This window comes from Mirounga angustirostris, unplaced genomic scaffold, assembly GCF_029215605.1.
Source record: "Mirounga angustirostris isolate CCGP_5_RB_7025 unplaced genomic scaffold, mMirAng1.0.hap1 SCAF_9, whole genome shotgun sequence".
NCBI lineage: Eukaryota > Metazoa > Chordata > Mammalia > Carnivora > Phocidae > Mirounga > Mirounga angustirostris.
The window spans coordinates 54,774,583-54,792,346 of NW_026991717.1; the positions used below are offsets into that span (position 1 = coordinate 54,774,583).

General features: G+C 34.9%; 1 protein-coding gene across 3 annotated transcripts in view; it reads left to right on the forward strand.

Annotated features, from left to right (window-relative positions):
• FAM227B (family with sequence similarity 227 member B) overlaps nucleotides 1-17,764 on the forward strand; it is a 213,309-nt gene that overhangs the window by 42,358 nt on the left and 153,187 nt on the right. For all 3 annotated transcript variants that reach the window (XM_064570500.1, XM_064570499.1, XM_064570498.1), the window contains exons 10-11: nucleotides 5,979-6,080; nucleotides 11,186-11,312. In XM_064570500.1, coding sequence (XP_064426570.1) covers nucleotides 5,979-6,080; nucleotides 11,186-11,312 — 229 coding nt within the window. The remainder of the gene's footprint in view (nucleotides 1-5,978; nucleotides 6,081-11,185; nucleotides 11,313-17,764) is intronic.

Consider the following 17,764-nt stretch of genomic DNA (forward strand, 5'->3'; position numbering starts at 1 on the left):
TGGACTTAACAGATATATTCAGAACATTCCATCTTAAAGCAACAGAATACACATTCTTCTCTACTGCATATAGCACATTCTCCAGAATAGATCACATCCTGGGTCACAAATCAGGTCTCAACTGGTACCAAAAGATTGGGGCCATTTTCTGCATATTTTTGGACCACAATGCTTTGAAACTAGAACTCAATCACAAGAGGAAAGTTGGAAAGAACTCAAATACATGGAAGCTAAAGAACATCCTACTAAAGAATGAATGAGTCAACCAGGAAATTAAAGAAGAATTTTAAAAATTCATGGAGACAGGGGCACCTGGGTGGCTCAGTTGGTTGAGCATCTGCCTTTGGCTCAGGTCATGATCTCAGGGTCCTGGGATTGAGTCCCGCATCAGGCTCTCTGCTCTGCAGAGAGCCTGTTTCTCCCTCTCCCTCTGCTTTTCTCTTTCTCTCTGTCAAATAAATAAAATCTTTGAAAAAAAAATTCATGGAGACAAATGCAAATGAAAACACAACTATTCAAAATCTTTGGGATGCAGCAAATGTGGTCCTAAGAGGGAAATATATAGCACTACAAGCCTTTCTCAAGAAACAAGAAAGGTCTCAAATACACAACCTAACCCTACACCTAAAGGAGCTGGAGAAGGAACAGCAAATAAAGCCTAAACCCAGCAGGAGAAGAGAAATAATAAAGATCAGAGCAGAAATCAATGAAATAGAAACCAAAAGAACAGTAGAACAGATCAACGAAACTAGGAGCTGGTTCTTTGAAAGAATGAATAAGATTGATAAACCCCTGGCCAGACTTATCAAAAAGAAAAGAGAAAGGACCCAAATAAATAAAATCATGAATGAAAGAGGAGAGATCACAACCAACACCAAAGAAATACAAAAAATTATGAGAACATATTATGAGCAACTATATGCCAACAAATTAGGCAATCTGGAAGAAATGGATACATTCCTAGAGAAGTGTAATCTACCATAACTGAACCAGGAAGAAATAGAAAACCTAAACAGACCCATAACCAGTAAGGAAATTGAAGCAGTAATCAAAAGTCTCCCAACAAACAAGAGCCCAGTGCCAGATGGCTTCCCAGGGGAATTCTACCAAACATTTAAGGAAGAATTAATACCTATTCTTCTGAAATTGTTCCAAAAAATAGAAATGGAAGGAAAACTTCCAAACTCATTTTATGAGGTCAACATTACCTTGATCCCAAAACCAGACAAAGACCCCATCAAAAAGGAGAATTACAGACCAATATCCCTGATGAAAATGGATGCAAAAATTCTCACCAAAATACTAGCCAATAGGATCCAACAGTACATTAAGAGGATTATTCACCACGACCAAGCGGGATTTATCCCTGGGCTGCAAGGTTGGTTCAACATCTGCAAATCAATCAATGTGATACAATACATTAACAAAAGAAAGAACAAGAATCATACGATCCTCTCAATAGATGCAGAAAAAGCTTTTGACAAAGTACAGCATCCTTTCTTGATTAAAACTCTTCACAGTGCTAGGGATCGAGGTACATACTTCAATATCATAAAAGCCATCTATGAAAAACCCACAGCGAATACCATTCTTAATGGGAAAAAAAATGAGACCTTTTCCCCCAAGGTCAGGAACACAGCGGGGATGTCCATTATTACCACTGCTATTCAACATAGTACTAGAAGTCCTAGCCTCAGCAATCAGACAACAAAAAGAAATAAAAGGCATCCAAATCAGCAAAGAAGAAGTTTATTAATTTTATTGATTTTTTTTTTTTTCCTAAGAATCAGCTCCTGGTTTTGTTGACCTGTTCTTTTTTTTTTTTTTTTTTTTTTTTTTTTTTAGTTTCTGTATCATTTATTTCTGCTCTAATCTTTATATTTCCTTCCTTCTGCTGGTTTTAGATTTTGTTTGTTGTTCTTTTTCTAGCTCCTTTAGGTGTAAGGTTTGTTTATTTATTTGAGATTTTTCTTGTCTCTTGAGATAGGACTGTATTGCTATAAACTTCCTTCTTAGAAACACTTTCGTTGCATCCCAAGGTTTTTGGACTGCTGTGTTTTCATTTTCATTTGTTTCCTTGTACTTTTTTTATTTCTTATTTTATTTCCTGGTTGATCCATTCATTGTTTAGTAGCATGCTATTTAACCTCCATTTATTTGTGGTCTTTCTAGATTTTTTCTTGTGGTTGACTTCTATTCTCATAGCATTGTGGTCATAAAAGATGTATGGTATGACTTCAATCTTCTTAAATTTGTTGAGGCTGGTTTTCTGGGCTAATATGTTATCTATTCTGGAGAATGTTCTGTTTACACTTGAAAAGAATCTGTATTCTGCTGTTTTAGGATGGGATGTTCTGACTATATCTGTTAAACCCATCTGTTCCAGTACATCATTCAAAGCTATTTTTTCCTTGTTGCTTTTCTGTCTATATGATCTGTCCATTGATACAAGTGGGGTGTTAAAGTCTTCTACTACTATTATATTACTGATTAGTTCCTTTATGTTTGTTATTAACTATTTTATGTATTTGGATGCTCCTATGTTGGGTGCATAAATATTTACAATTGTTGTATCTTCTTGTTGGATTGTCTCCTTTATTATTGTATCATGTCCTTCTTTGCCTCTTGTTATAGCCTTTGTTTTAAAGTCTGTTTTGTCCTATATTTAAGTATTGCTACTCTGGCTTTCCTTTGACATCCACGTCCTTTGCATAATAGCTGTTTCTCCATCCCTTCACTTTGAATCCGCAGATGCCTTAAGTCTAAAATGTGTCTCTTGTAGGCAGCATATAGGTGGGTCTTATTTTTTTTATCCATTCTGTCACCCTATGTATTTTGACTGGAGCATTTAGTCCATTTAAATTTAGAGTAACTATTGATAGATATGCATTTGTTGCCATTTCATTACTTGTTTTGTGGTTGTCTTTGAAGATTTTCTCTGATCCTTTCTTGTCTTTCTCTCATGTTTTGGTGATTTTTTTAGTGATATATTTGGATTTCTTTCCCTTTATTTTTGGTGTATTTATTAGTTGTTTTGGCATATTGTTACCATTAGGTTTGCATATAACTTCTTCTGCATATATCAGTCCATATTAAATTGATGGTTGTTAAAGTTTGAACCTATTCCTCCCCTCCACCCACATTTTAGATATATTGTATCATGTTTTATACCCTTCACTATTTTTTATAGAAATATTCATTTTTATTACTTTTGTGTTCCCTGTTTTGTGTTACACTGTCACTTTTGGTCTCTCCTTTCCACTCAGAGTTCCCTTTAATATTTCTTGCAGGGCTGATTTAGTGGTCACAAACTCCTTTAGTTTTGGTTTGTCTGGGAAACTCTTTATCTCTCCTTATACTCTGAATGATAGTCTTGTTGGATAGGTATTCCTGGCTGCAGATTGTTCCCATTCAGCACTTTGAATATATCATGCCACTCCCTTCTTCTGGCTTAAAAAGTTTCTGTTGTAAAATTTCCTGCTAACTTTATGGGTTTTCCCTTGTAAGTTACTGACTTCTTTTGTCTTGCTGCTTTTAAGATTTGTTTTTCTTTATCACTATATTTTGCAAAATTAATTACAATATGTCTGGTGTGGGTCTGCTTTTATTGATTTTGATAGGAGTTCTTAGTGTCTCCTGGATCTGGACATCTGTTTCCTTCCCCAGATTAGGGAAGTTTTCAACTATTATTTCTTCAAATAAATTTTCTGCCCCTTTTCTCTCTTTTTTTGGGACTCCTATAATACGAATATTATTGCATTTGATGGAGTCATTGAGTTCCCAAGTCTTTTCTAGTTTTGCATAACTTTTTTCTTTCTTTTGTTAAGCTTGATTACTTTCCATTAATCTGTCTTCTCTGTCATTAATTCATTCCTCTGCTTCTGACATCCTGCTATTCATTCCATCAAGCGTGTTTCTCATTTCATTTATTGAGCCCTTTATCTCCACTATGTTATTTCTTATCTCTGTGTTAAGGCTCTCACTCATATCTTCCACTCTTTTCTCAATTCCAGTGAGTATCCTTATGATCATTGTTTTAAATGCTTCATCAGGTGTGTTACTTATATCTGCTTTGCTTAGATCTCTGGTTATGGCCTTGTCCTGTTCTTTCATTTGGGATAAATTTCTCTGTCTTCTCATTTATCTACCTCTGTGTGTCTGTTTCTCTGTGTTAAGAAAGTCAGCTATGTCTTCTGCTCTTGAAAGTAGTGACTTTATGAAGGGGAGACCCTAGAGTGCGCTGCAGTGTAGTGTCCCCTGTTCACCAGAACCTGGCACTTAAGGAGAGTATCCTATGTGTTTTGCTTATAACCTGCTGTTGTGTTTGAGTCACGTTTCCTTTCTGTGCAGTCATCTGTACTGACTCTGCCTGTTGTGGGCTGTGCTTCCTCTCCGTGGTGTTAATGGGACTCAGGCAGGCCAGTTCTGAGGGGACTTGCCTGAAGGGGAAATTGGAAGTGGGGCAGCAGTGTTAGCAAGATTTGCATTGGGCCACTAGGCCTATGCTGGATCCCCCAACATGCTGCTTTACCTGGGAACTGTGTGCCAGGGCAGCCGGGAGCATAAGGCTGGGCCCAGCATGTGATGGTGGCCAGGGGCATGCAGCTATGCATGGCGTGGTGGCTGGGGGCATGCAGCTAGGCATGGTGTGGTGGCTGGGTGTGGCACACAGCAGCAGTTGTGCACCTGGCAGCTGGACAGGGCACACATGCAGCTTTAACAAAATTTGCCCTGAGCCCTGGGCCAAGGCTATAAGTGTCTTTATAGCCTTGCCTCCTGCAGGTGGTTTTGTATTTATGCTGGGGAGTGGGGAAGGAAAAGGCGCCTGCCAGCTCCCTCATTTTTGGAGAAGTCTACCAACACATCTGAAGTCAGTATGAACAGATCTGTTTCCCATTTGCCCCCAGCATTGTGTAAACTGTCATTTTTATGTTGGCTCTTTGCACAGGCTGCTGTCCCTTTAAGGGTGATGACTCAGCTATCACTTGACCTCCTGGCTCACCCAGTGCTGAGTTAGGTGACTTTTAAAGCACTGGTTATCAAACAGGAGGAATTCAGCCCTTTTAGTTTTTAAAGCCAAATGTTATGGAGATTAGTTTTCCCTGTGTGAGCTGCCTGTTGTGAGGGCCCATTTCTCTGCCCTCTTCAGGCAAGCAGCTCCCTCCCTCCTGAGGGCAGTCTCTCTCTATCTTTCTGACCTTCCTAATGTTTCAGAGGCAATTTCTTCTCTAAATTTAGTTGTAGAGTTTGTTCTGCCAGTCTTCAAATTGAGCTCTGGTTTACTAACTTGGATATGGATGATAACCTAGCTGTAAATGTGGATGGGGTGAGCTCAGGAATCCCTACTATATCATCTTCCCAAGCTCATCCTCTCAGGACTTTACTATAATATTGACATTATTATTATCTATACATTTTTTTCTTCTTACAACATATTTACCATGTCTTAGTTTAGCCATCATGTCACAATTTTACTAGTTCTGGCTGTGGTTGTCTCATCCTAGTAAGTGCTTTAATTTCATACTGAGTTACTGATAATGATAGAGTTGGAGTAGATATATAGGACAAGAGAAAGTAATAATCATTGATTGCCTCTACATGCCAGCTTTAATGCAGGAACCTTCATTAACTCATCAAATGTGTGCTTTCTGTGTGCCAGGCACTGTGCTAAGTGCTTGAATTACAAAGCCAAACTAAACATGATTCTTGTCCTTATTTTACTACATATGTATATTTTACATACATTTGGCAGATGAAGAAACTAAGACTGATTAACTAGCCCAGGGTAAGGCAACTAATGAATAATAAAGCCAGTATTCAAATTCAGCTCTGCATGGTACCAAACCCTTGCTCATTCTCACTGCAGCAACTGATCTGCCTTTTAAGAATAAATAAAATTACTGACATTATGTGTACAAATTCCAACTTTAAATTGTAACATTTATGTTTTTAATTTCATACATGTTTTATTTTTTAAGCCTGACAGAGAAAATCAAGATTCCTTGTTCGACAGAATTTCAGAAAGCTATGTGATACTTTTCATGAGCATCCCTACAAGTCGAAAAGATGCATTCCTTCAGGTAAACATAGAAATTAACTGGTTACACTAAGCATTTTTAGAACAAATGAAATTTTAAAAATAGTCATTTTATTTAAACACCTATTAGAACATATTTTGTTACTTTGAAAGCAAATTTCCTGAAGTAAAGTAAGTAATGGTCATGTTTTAAAAGTTATGTTTCCCCCTCATTATATTGTATTCCATTGCCTAAAAGTCTTACAGAATCTCCTTAGTGTGGTATAGGCATTTTGTTTGCATATTGATAATTTGAAAACCACTATCTTATTCTGTGTATATTCTTGGTTTTTTGTTTACCTATAAAATTATCATTTTTCTGTAATCATCAAGAGCTGTAATCATCAAGACAGTAGGGTACTGGCACAAAAACAGACACATAACACCATACACAAAAATAGACTCAAAATGGATGAAAGACCTAAATGTGAGACAGGAACCCATCAAAATCCTAGAGGAGAACACAGATAGCAACCTTTTTGCCCTCAGGCGCAGCAACTTCTTCCTAGAAACATCACCAAAGGCAAGGGAAGCAAGGGCAAAAATGAACTATTGGGACTTCATCAAGATAAAAAGCTTTTGCACAGTAAAGGAATAGTCAACAAAACCAAAAGCCAACCGATAGAATGGGAGAAGGTATTGGCAAATGACATATCAGATAAAGGGCTAGTATCCAAAATCTATAAAGAACTTATCAAACTCAACACCCAAAGAACAAAGAATCCAATCAAGAAATGGGCAGGAGACATGAACAGACATCTGCAAAGAAGACATCCAAATGGCCAACAGGCACATGAAAAAGTGCTCAGCATCACTCAGCATCAGGGAAATCCAAATCAAAACCTTAATGAGATACCTAGTCAGATACCTGACTTAACTCTAGTCAGAATGGCTAGAGTTAAGTCAGGAAACGACAGATGTTGGTGGGGATGCGGAGAAAGGGGAACCCTCCTACATTGTTGGTGGGAATGCAAGCTGGTGCAACCACTCGGGAAAGCAGTACAGAAGTTCCTCAAAAAAATTGAAAATAGAGCTATCCTATGACTCAGCAATTGCACTACTGGGTATTTACCCCAAAGATACAAGTGTAGTGATCTGAAGGGGCACTTGCACCCCAGTGTTTATAGCAGCAATGTCCACAATAGCCAAACTATGGAAAGAGCCAAGATGTCCATCAACAGACGAATGGATAAAGAAGATGTGATAAATACACACACACACACACACATACACTGGAATATTATGTAGCCATCAAGAAACCAAAATCTTGCCTTTTGCAACGACATGGATGGAACTAGAAGATATTATGCTAAGCGAAATAAATCAATCAGAGAAAAACAATTATCATATGATCTCACTTACATGAAGAATTTGAGAAACAAGGCAGAGGATCATAGGGGAAGGGAGGGAAAAATGAAACAAGATAAAACCAGAGAGGGAGACAAACCATAAGAGACTCTTTTTGTTGTTGTTAAGATTTTATTTGTTTATTTGACAGAGAGAGAGACAGGGAGAGTGGGAACACAAGCTGGAGGAGTGGGAGAGGGAGAAGCAGGCTTCCCTCAGAGCAGGGAGCCCGATGCGGGACTTGATCCCAGGACACTGGGATCATGACCTGAGCTGAAGGCAAACACTTAACAACTGAGCCACCCAGGTGCCCCACAATAAGAGACTCTTAATCTCAGGAAACAAACTGAGGGTTGCTGGAGTGAAGGGGGTTGGGAGGAATGGGGTGGCTGGGTGATGGACATTGGGGAGGGTATGTGCTATGGTGAGTGCTGTGAATTGTGTAAGACTGTTGAATCACAGATCTGTACCCCTGAAACAAATAATACATTACAGTATTTAAAAAAATAATAAAAATAAAAGAAAAATAAAATGTGTAGGAATTTCATTACATACTTTTAAATTTAAACATCCAGCACCTCAAAGCAGAAGTCACATTCAGATGCTTTGTTGTGTTGACATCTGTAAATCAGATATACATTCATATTTTGGAGTTGATAACTGTTTTCTTGGGTAAAACAAACTTAAAAACAGTAAAATATCCTTCACAATGAAAATATAAACAAACTTACATTGCCAGACAATATGTTCAGTCTTCACCTATCTTTCTTACTCAAAGCCATATATGTGCAGTGTCTATAAAAGGAAACCAGTAGTGGACTGGGAATAAGACTTGGTCTCATGTTCAGAATCTGCTACTAATTACCTGGGTGATCTTGGCAACACATTTAGTCTCTCAGTTCCATAGCTGGAAGAGCTTGATTAGAACTGTGATTCATAAATTGTCATTTTGTAGAATAGTGGTGTTCTGAAAGATGGACTAGGATTTTCTCTGCTAATTTTGAAATATTTTTTCTTATTTCCATATAAAAGCTAGTTAATGGTTAGGATTTTTGGCAAATTGTCTAGAAATGACAAAAACAGCTGTTTCTCCTATCCATAATCTTTTACTTAGTCTATCCTTTTGTGGTGAATGAGCCTAGCCTACCCACATGGTTTGATGAAATCAAGTATGCTTTAACATAATGCTCTTGAGAAAAGGATAACAGGCCTATTTAAAGTGGGCAAAGAAAGTACTGGCACCATTGCATATCCCCCATTCTCCAATTTATAGCCCTACACTTTTGGTCCAAATGTTCTCCCCTGGGATGGATATGCCTTTCGATAGATGTTATATTTATAACCTTTCTCAAATCACGACTTGATTTTCTTCTGGGTCCCTATTTTTGTGGCTTTTTATGAGGAGAAATAAGAAGTTGTTTAATCAAGATTCAAAGCCTCTTTGAGAATAAGATGTACATCTTGGTGATTTGACCCCTTGGCCTGGGTTCAGTCTTCTTTTAATACTTCCCATTTATGCTTGATAATGAGGACACCTTGCTATACATCTATCTCCCCCAGAGCTGTTTAAGTAGAAATAAAGTCTTATCTCTTATTGACAAATTTCCATTATTTTTAACTCATTCAAACAAGTCAGGGTTTTGTTACTGCTTGCTCATCTGATTTACCTTGGACCTAACAAAGAGAAATTTATTAATTTTTAAGAATTTTAAAGTCATCGTCATGTCCCACTATTCAGTACAAATTAGCTGAATCTAAACATATTTAGTGTGACTTTTACTTCACTTTCTTCCAGTGTCATACAATGATAGACCTTCAGAAATTTTCCCAACACAATTTGACACTTGATCCTTTATCATGAAGATGAGATATTCACAGAAAGCTTTTAGAATTTCCCCTTATTCACCTTGTTCAACCTTTTAATTTTAATAGTATGATTTTTTATACTAAAATATATGATTGTTCCTGGTAGTAAAAATGTTCATGATTCATTTCAGTAAAATTAAATATACAAATATGTTAAAGCATTCCCCACCACCACCACCAAAAAAAATCATGGAGTTCTTCAAAGAATATTATCACTTATCAGCAAATATTATCACTTACCACCTGGAGTAGATGACTGTATTAGTTTCTTATTGTTGCTATAACAAATTATCACAAATTTAGTGACTTTTAAGACAATAAAAATTCATTGTTTTAGAGTTATAGAAGCCAGAAGTCCAAAAATGAGTCTTCCAGGACTAAAATCAAGGTATCAACAGGGCCAATTTCTTTAAGAGGCCCTAAAGGAGAATCCATTTCTTGCCTTCTCTAGCTTCTGGTGGCTGCCAGCATTTCTTGGATTCTGGTCATATTATTCTACTCTCTTTTCTCTGCCATCCCATTGCCTTCTTCTCTTCTGTAGTAAAAATTTCCATAGCCTTCCTCTTATAAAGACATTTGTGATTGCAATTAAGGCCCACTGGATAATCCAATATAATCTCCCCATTTTAAGATCTTTAACTTAATGAAATCTGCAAAGCCCTTTTGCTGTATAAATGAACATTTACACACTCCCAAGGATTGGGACAGTGACCTCTAAGGGACACTTAGATTGCAAAATTTTACATTTAATATTAAGGGCTAAATGTGATTTTACATATTTATTTGGTTGCTGAGTACCAGAATAATAAATAAAAAATTTTTTTAAAAAATTTAAAGAAAAATGTAACTTTTATGTTTAGTTACTTCCTAAGAGGAATTTAGTAGTTTAGGGATTTTAAGTCTAATAGAATAATGGTAGAACCATATATTTGTTGATATCCGATCATAGTTTTCATATGTAAACAATACAGTAGTAACTGCAATATATTAACTCACCTAAACAGACTTAAGTTATTTAAAAATATGCTTGCGGGATGCCTGGGTGGCTCAGATGGTTAAGCATCTGCCTTCGGTTCAGGTCATGATCTCAGGGTCCTGGGATTGAGCCCTGCATCGGGCTCCCTACTCAGCAGGGAGTCTGCTTCTCCCTCTCGCTCTACTGTTCCCCCTGCTTGTGCTCTCACTCTCTCTGTCAAATAAATAAATAAAATCTTTAAAATAAAATAAAGTAAAAATAAATAAATAAATAAATAAAAATATGCTTGCTACTCTTACCACCCCCCCCCACACACAGAATGATAATTATGTGAGGTGATAGAGGTGTTAGTTAATGCTATAGTGGTAATCGTATTGCAATATGTAAGTGTATCAAATCAACATGTTGTATACCTTAAACTTACACAGTGTTATATGTCAATTATATTTTAATTAAAAAATACATAAATATACTTTTTATTATAATGATCTGTATATGTCACTTTCTAAAAGAGGATAACAATACCAAGGTTAAATGAAATAATCATCAAACTTTATCTTAAAATATAATCATCAAACATAATCTTGTTAACTTCATCCTTTATCCAAATTAAATTTTCTAAATGAAATAATCATCAAAACTTAAAATAGAATCATCAAACTTTATCTTAATTGTTAACTTCATCTTTTTATCCAAATTAAATTTTCTAAAATGTGAACAAATAGCCAAATTGACTTTATTTTCAACTCTTCTTTGTTCATGTCCCTCAATTAGGGGTACAAAGAAGTTATAAGTGGCCAAATGCAAGCTATAAGAAAAAAGGGACACGTATTTTCACATACTTAATAATAATTTCTTTGGTAGTTGACATATACTATATAAAATATAAAATTATTCTAATATGACTCTATTTTTGGTAGGTGTATCCTGACTGTTTGGCACAGGCCATCTATGCAACATTCCAGGAAGCATTTCCAGAATCGAGTAATTTTTTTAATGATGAATTTAAAGAGGATCTGGGGAATAATATTTTTCTCTGGTTGTCAGGTATGAGTATATCATTTACATATTGATCATTATTTTGATACCTGAAACTATTCGTATACAGTATCTTGTTTACTCCAGCTAAAAAAATTGGTAATTCTTTGCCTTACAAAACATGCCATATTGATGCCTATGTTTTAAAAAAATAATTATTTATTTTCTTCTGTAAGTTTTGCTATAACAAAATTAATCTGTTATTAGCTTTAGAAGCCAAATAATTTTATAGCCAATGGAATTATTATAGAAAATTGAATTTCCATAAAAATAAAGTTATACTATATATATTTATATTTGGAAGGTAAATAGTTTAAGTTTCCTTGGAATGCTACTGACCTTTTTATGGCAAATAATACTGGTTAAATTCTAGAGCTAACTGAGTTCCTTGCAGAAATACAATCAATCACTAATCAAGGAAAAGTTGTTTTTTGAATCATGGTATATGTGTAGGTGGGAGTGATAGGACTGCAAGGCTGAAGGAAAGTAAAGTTCTATCCTAGAGCATTTAGCTAGAGATTTAGGTACTTGAGTTTAAAACTAACGTATAGTTTCATATTCCGGAGTGACCTTCCCAACAATTTTTTTTTTTTTTTAAGACTGCTTTACTCTTATGGACTACCAGACGCTATTTTCAAATAGTTCTTCTTGTAAATCTTTTGATACAAATTTTGACTGATTTTTAAAACTGTTTTATACCAGTTCTTAGCAACCAAACCATTTCTAAAAGAAAATGTTTCATATTTTAAGAAGGGAGCCCTTGAGAGGTAAAGACTAGAAAACAGCCCTGAGAAACCAACCCCCACTCAGTCAACACACACAGTCAAGAGTCTCCTAATTATAGAGAAAAATCCAACTAATTCTAATATAAGAAATAAAAAGGGAATGGACACAGCATTCATGCCAAGATACCATATGAAAAAATGTGATGAAGAACAGGACAACTTTCCTACTGACCTATTCTAGACTGTATTGTGTCCCCCAAAATTCACATTTTGATGTTCTAACCCCCAGTACACCTCAGAATGTGACTACATTTCAATATAGGGCTTTAAATAGGCAATTAGGTTAAATGAGATCATTTGAATGAGCCCTAATCTAATAAGACTGGTGTCCTTAGAATAGGGAGACACCAGGGATATGTATTCACAGAGAAAAGGCCATGTGAGGACACAGCAAAAAGTTAGCCATTTGTAAGCCAAGGAGAGTAGCCTTACGAGAAATCAAACCTGATGGTACCTTGATCTTGGACTTCCAGCCTCCAGAACTATGATGAAATAAATTTCTGTTGTTGAGGTCCTCCAGCCTATAGCATTTTTGTTATGACAGCCCTAGCAAACTAATACAGATTTTTAATACTCAATAGAAAAAAGTTAACAAAAACATGAAATTTTTAACCCAGCAATTAAAAAATGGAACACAGCAGAAATAAGTTATAATCCAACTTTCTAACAAAAACTTCTAAGAAATAATGAAACAATAATAGTTGTAAGGGGAGAATACAAATAGGAAACATAGGAAGTCCATGGAACTTCCTATGGGAAGAACCCAGCTATACACACACACACGTATACATGAAATCACCATGTTGACCAAGAGATAGAACATATCCAGACTGTAGTTGCAATTTTGGTTTCTGTTTTACCCAAAAGTCTTCTGAGATAGTGCCTTTTAATGGCAAAGTCTTTTGTGTTTATATTTTAGTAATTAATGTCTACTTTTTTGCTTTATGTTAAAGACTGTGGCTTGTATCATATTTGGAGTTTGGAAGTTATTGAATTGTTTCTATTATATAATGAATGATACATAGCAAAATATTATAAATGGTACCTAGTGACTTGAAAACAAAGATATATTCCTATTTGTCAGAAATAGAATTCTATGTATTCTCTGTGTGGTTGCATAGACTAGTAGACATGTGTGTTTCCATAGGATTTTATTTGTATTTCCAATGGTTTTAATATGTGCTGTATCTTTAATCAATTAAAAATCCCTTTTCTCTTATAAAAATATATGAGTTCACAAAAGAGAGAAAAATTCTTTTTGTCTAACATAAATCTTCACCTGATACAGTTTAGATATATCTTTTACTCTTAAATTTACAATGAATAATTTTTAGGGATTTTAGCTACCAGTAAAATAATACTGAATCAATTTTATAGATACATAAAATTGGATTTTTTTCTAGTCTTTAATTATAGTCCTATTATTATAGAGGCAAACATATTGATTTGACTTCTACCCAACATTATCTAAAAAAAATTAATATTATAGGAAGAATCCCTTTACTCTTGCCATGACCAGGCAAGGATCAATAGGTAAGTTTTAGGATCATTGTCATCTTAACTTTATTGAGTCATCCAACTCATGAAAAAGGCATATCTCCCTACTTATTTAGGATTTTGGTAACTTATCTCAGTATATTTTATATTTCAGCATATAAATCTTGTACATATTTTATTGTTTTTCCTCGGCATTTGGAGTTTTCAGAGTGTTATTAGAAATACTTTAAATTTCATTTTCAGACTATTGCTAATGAATTATAATTTGCCTTTTAATTTGTTTAATTAATTTAATTCGATCCATAGTTTATCTGTACATACTTTTGGGTTTTCTGCGTATAAAATCTTATCCTCTGCAAAAAAATTTCTATTTCTTCAGTTTCCAGTTATTTCACTTCATTTTTTTTGCATTATACTGAATACAACTTTATAATTAATATTGACAATTCCAAAAGCACTTCACACCTGTCAAAATGACTAAAATCAACAACACAAGAAACAACAGGTGTTGGCAAGGATGTGGAGAAAATGGAACCCTCTTGTACTGTTGGTGGGAATGAAAACTGGTGCAGCCACTGTGGAAAACAGCATGAGGTGCCAAAAAAAGTTAAACATAAAATTACCCTATGATCTAGCAATTGCACTACTAGGTATTTGCCCAAAGAATGCAAAAATACTAACTCAAAGGGATATATGCATGTACAATAGACAAATTATGAAAACAGCCCAAGTGTCCATTGACTGATGAATGGATAAGAGAGAAGTAGTATATATATATATATATATATATATATATATATACACACACATACACATATATATACATGTATATATACACACATATATATACATATATATATACACACATATATACATATACACACACACACACAATGGAATATTACTTAGCCATAAAAAAGAATGAAATCCTGCCATTTGCAACAGTATAGATGGAGCTAGAGAGTTTTATGCTAAGTGAAATAAGTTCAATCAGAGAAAGACAAATACTGTATGATATCATTCATATGTGGAATTTAAGAAACAAAACAAATGAGCAAAGGGGAAGAAAAGAGCAAGGCAAACCAAGAAACAGACTCAGCTATAAAGAACAAACTGATGGTTACCAGAAGGGAGGTGGGTGGGGGGATGGGTGAAATAGGTGATGGGGATTAAGGAATGCACTTGTGATGAGCACTGGGTAATGTATGGAATTGTTGAATCACTATATTGTACACCTGAAGCTAATATTGCACTGTATGTTAACTAACTGAAATTCAAATAAAAACTTGAAACAGACAAAAAACTTAAAAAAATTGAAACCTACATTTTCTTAGAATAAAAGGCTGACATGCTGGTGGGAGTTTAAATTAGTACAACCATTTTGGATAGCTGCCAATTCTACTAAAACTGAATGTATACAGACTTTTAACCTGGCATGTCTACGATTCCCAGGTACATCCCTTACAGAAATGTGCATGTTTCTGTACACCAAAGATATAAAATGTTTATAACAGCACTATTTATTTGATAATCAAAACAAACTATCCAAATGCCCATCAATAATATGAAGTTTAAATAAATTATGGAATATTCATATCATGAAATACTGCCAGAAATGAGAATGAGCAAATTACAATTATATTCAACAGTATGAGCAAATCATACAAACATAGTTGAGGGGGGGAAAAAGCCAGACACAAAAGAGTAGATCCTGTATGAATCCACTGATAAATCAGCATTTGGCAAAACTAATCTATAGTGTTAGGAGTGAAGATAATAGTTGTCCTTGGAAATGGGTGATTAGAAAAGAGAGCTCCTAGAGTGCTGAATATTGTTTCTGGGTGCTGGTAACATGAGCACCATGTATTAAATTCTGAAAATTCATTGAGCTGATCTGTACATTTTTTAAAATGTTTATATGCATTGATAAAAAGTTAAGTTGAAAACAAAGGCTGCACGAGAGTCTCTGTGATTTTTTTTTTTAAGATTTTATTTATTTGTGAGAGAGAGAATGAGAGACAGAGAGCATGAGAGGGAGGAGGGTCAGAGGGAGAAGCAGACTGCCTGCCAAGCAGGGAGCCTGATGTGGGACTCGATCCCAGGACTCCAGGATCATGACCTGAGCCGAAGGCAGTCGCTTAACCAACTGAGCCACCCAGGCGCCCCTCTGTGATTTTTTTTAATCATGAATATGTTTTTACAGATTTCTATCCCATTGCTTTTTCTCATATTGCATATCCATCAAGAGTCACATGCTTCCTGAGTCTATCCTCATAAATGACCTTTTCAACTTTTACTACATTTTATCTTTCACTTGTGACTATTTTGCTTTGGCTAGAGCATTTGTTGAAAAAATTTTGACATGTTTTTCTTATTTCTTTATTGAGGAAAGGTTTATATCATAGATCTAAAATACCAAATTCAGCATTCTCCTTAATGTATCAAAAATTTCTTTTTCAGGATGATGTAATCACTATTAGATGATAAAGTAATTATCTCTATTAGGTAATTAATCACTTTATTTTTCTCTCTTTACATTATATATTCAACTCCCTTGCTTACATTATCAGTTGGCTTTCATTTTTGTTTCATTTTTTCACAAAATTTTTATTACCAGAATTCCTTATACACAGTAAGAAAACATAGCACCAGAGACTCTATTATTTTCCTCTTACTACTGTAACAAAATTACCACTTAGCAATTTAAAACAACACAACGTATTATCTTACACTCCTGGAAGTCAGAAATCCAAAATGAGTCTCAATAGGCTAAAATCAAGATGTTAGGAGAGCTGTGTTTCTTCTACAGGTTTTGTGGAAGAATTTTTTTTACGCATTTAGAAACTGTGTACATTCTTTGCCTCATGGCCTTCTTCCATCTTCAAAGCTAGCAATGGCTCATCAGTTCCAGATAAGAGCTAAAAGGAAAAAAAAAATGGCCAACCAAGCATACTTTAACAAGCAAAGGTGTCCATCAAAAGTGAAGGTGAGATATTTTCTCTAACAAACAAAACCTAAGGAAGTTCACCAGAACTGCCTTACAAGAAATATTGAAAGGAGTTCTTCAAGCTGAAATGAAAGGACACTAATTAATAACAAAAAATTATATAAAAATATACAACACACTGGTAAAGGTAAGCATATAGTTAGATTCAGAATATCCTAATACTGTAGAATGGTAGTGTGTTAACCTCTTAATTCTAGTATAAAAGTTAAAAGACAAAATATTAAAAATTAGCTATGGCTATAATAATTTCTTCATAGAGATACAATATAAAAGGATGTAAACAGTGACACCAAAAACATAAAAGGGGGGGAGTAAAAGAGTAGTTTTGGGTATGCAAAGTTAAATTATCAGCATAAAATAGACTTATATGATGTTTTATGTAACCCTCACAGTAAGCACAAAGCAAAACCTAAGCAAATCCATAAGAGATAAAGAGAAGGGAATCAAAGAAAGCCATTATGGAAAATCATCAATTCACAAAGGAAGGCAACAAGAGAGGCAGAAAGGAAAAAAGGAGCCACAAAGATTCCATAAAACAATTAATGAGGTGACATCAGTAAATCCTTACCTAACTATAATTAATTATATAATCCAATCAAAATACATAGAGTGGATGGATGGATGGATAAAAAAAGCAACAGCCAACATTATGCTGCCTATAAGACTCACTTCAGCTTTAAGGACACACTCAAAATGAAGCGATGGAAAAGATATTTCATGCAAGTAGAAACCAAAAGAGAGCAGGGATAGTTATAATTATATTACAGAAAATATACTGTAAGCCAAAAATGGTAACAAGAGACAAAGAAGATCATTATATAATTAAGGGGCAATTCATCAAGAAGCTATAACAATTGTAAATAGAATGACATCAGAACACCTAAAAATATAAAGCAAATATTAATATATCTGAAGTGAGAAGGAGACAACAATTTAAATAGTAGGAGACTTCAATACTCCACTTTCAGCAACGGATAAATCATTCAGGCAGAAAATGAACAAGGACACATTGGAATTGAACCATATGTTAGACCAAATGGACCTAACAGACATTTATAGAACCTACCATCCATCACCAGCAGAATATACATTCTTCTCAAGCACACATGGAACATTTTCCAGGATAGAGCATATGTTTGGGCTCAAAGCAAGTATTAATAAACTTAAGAAGA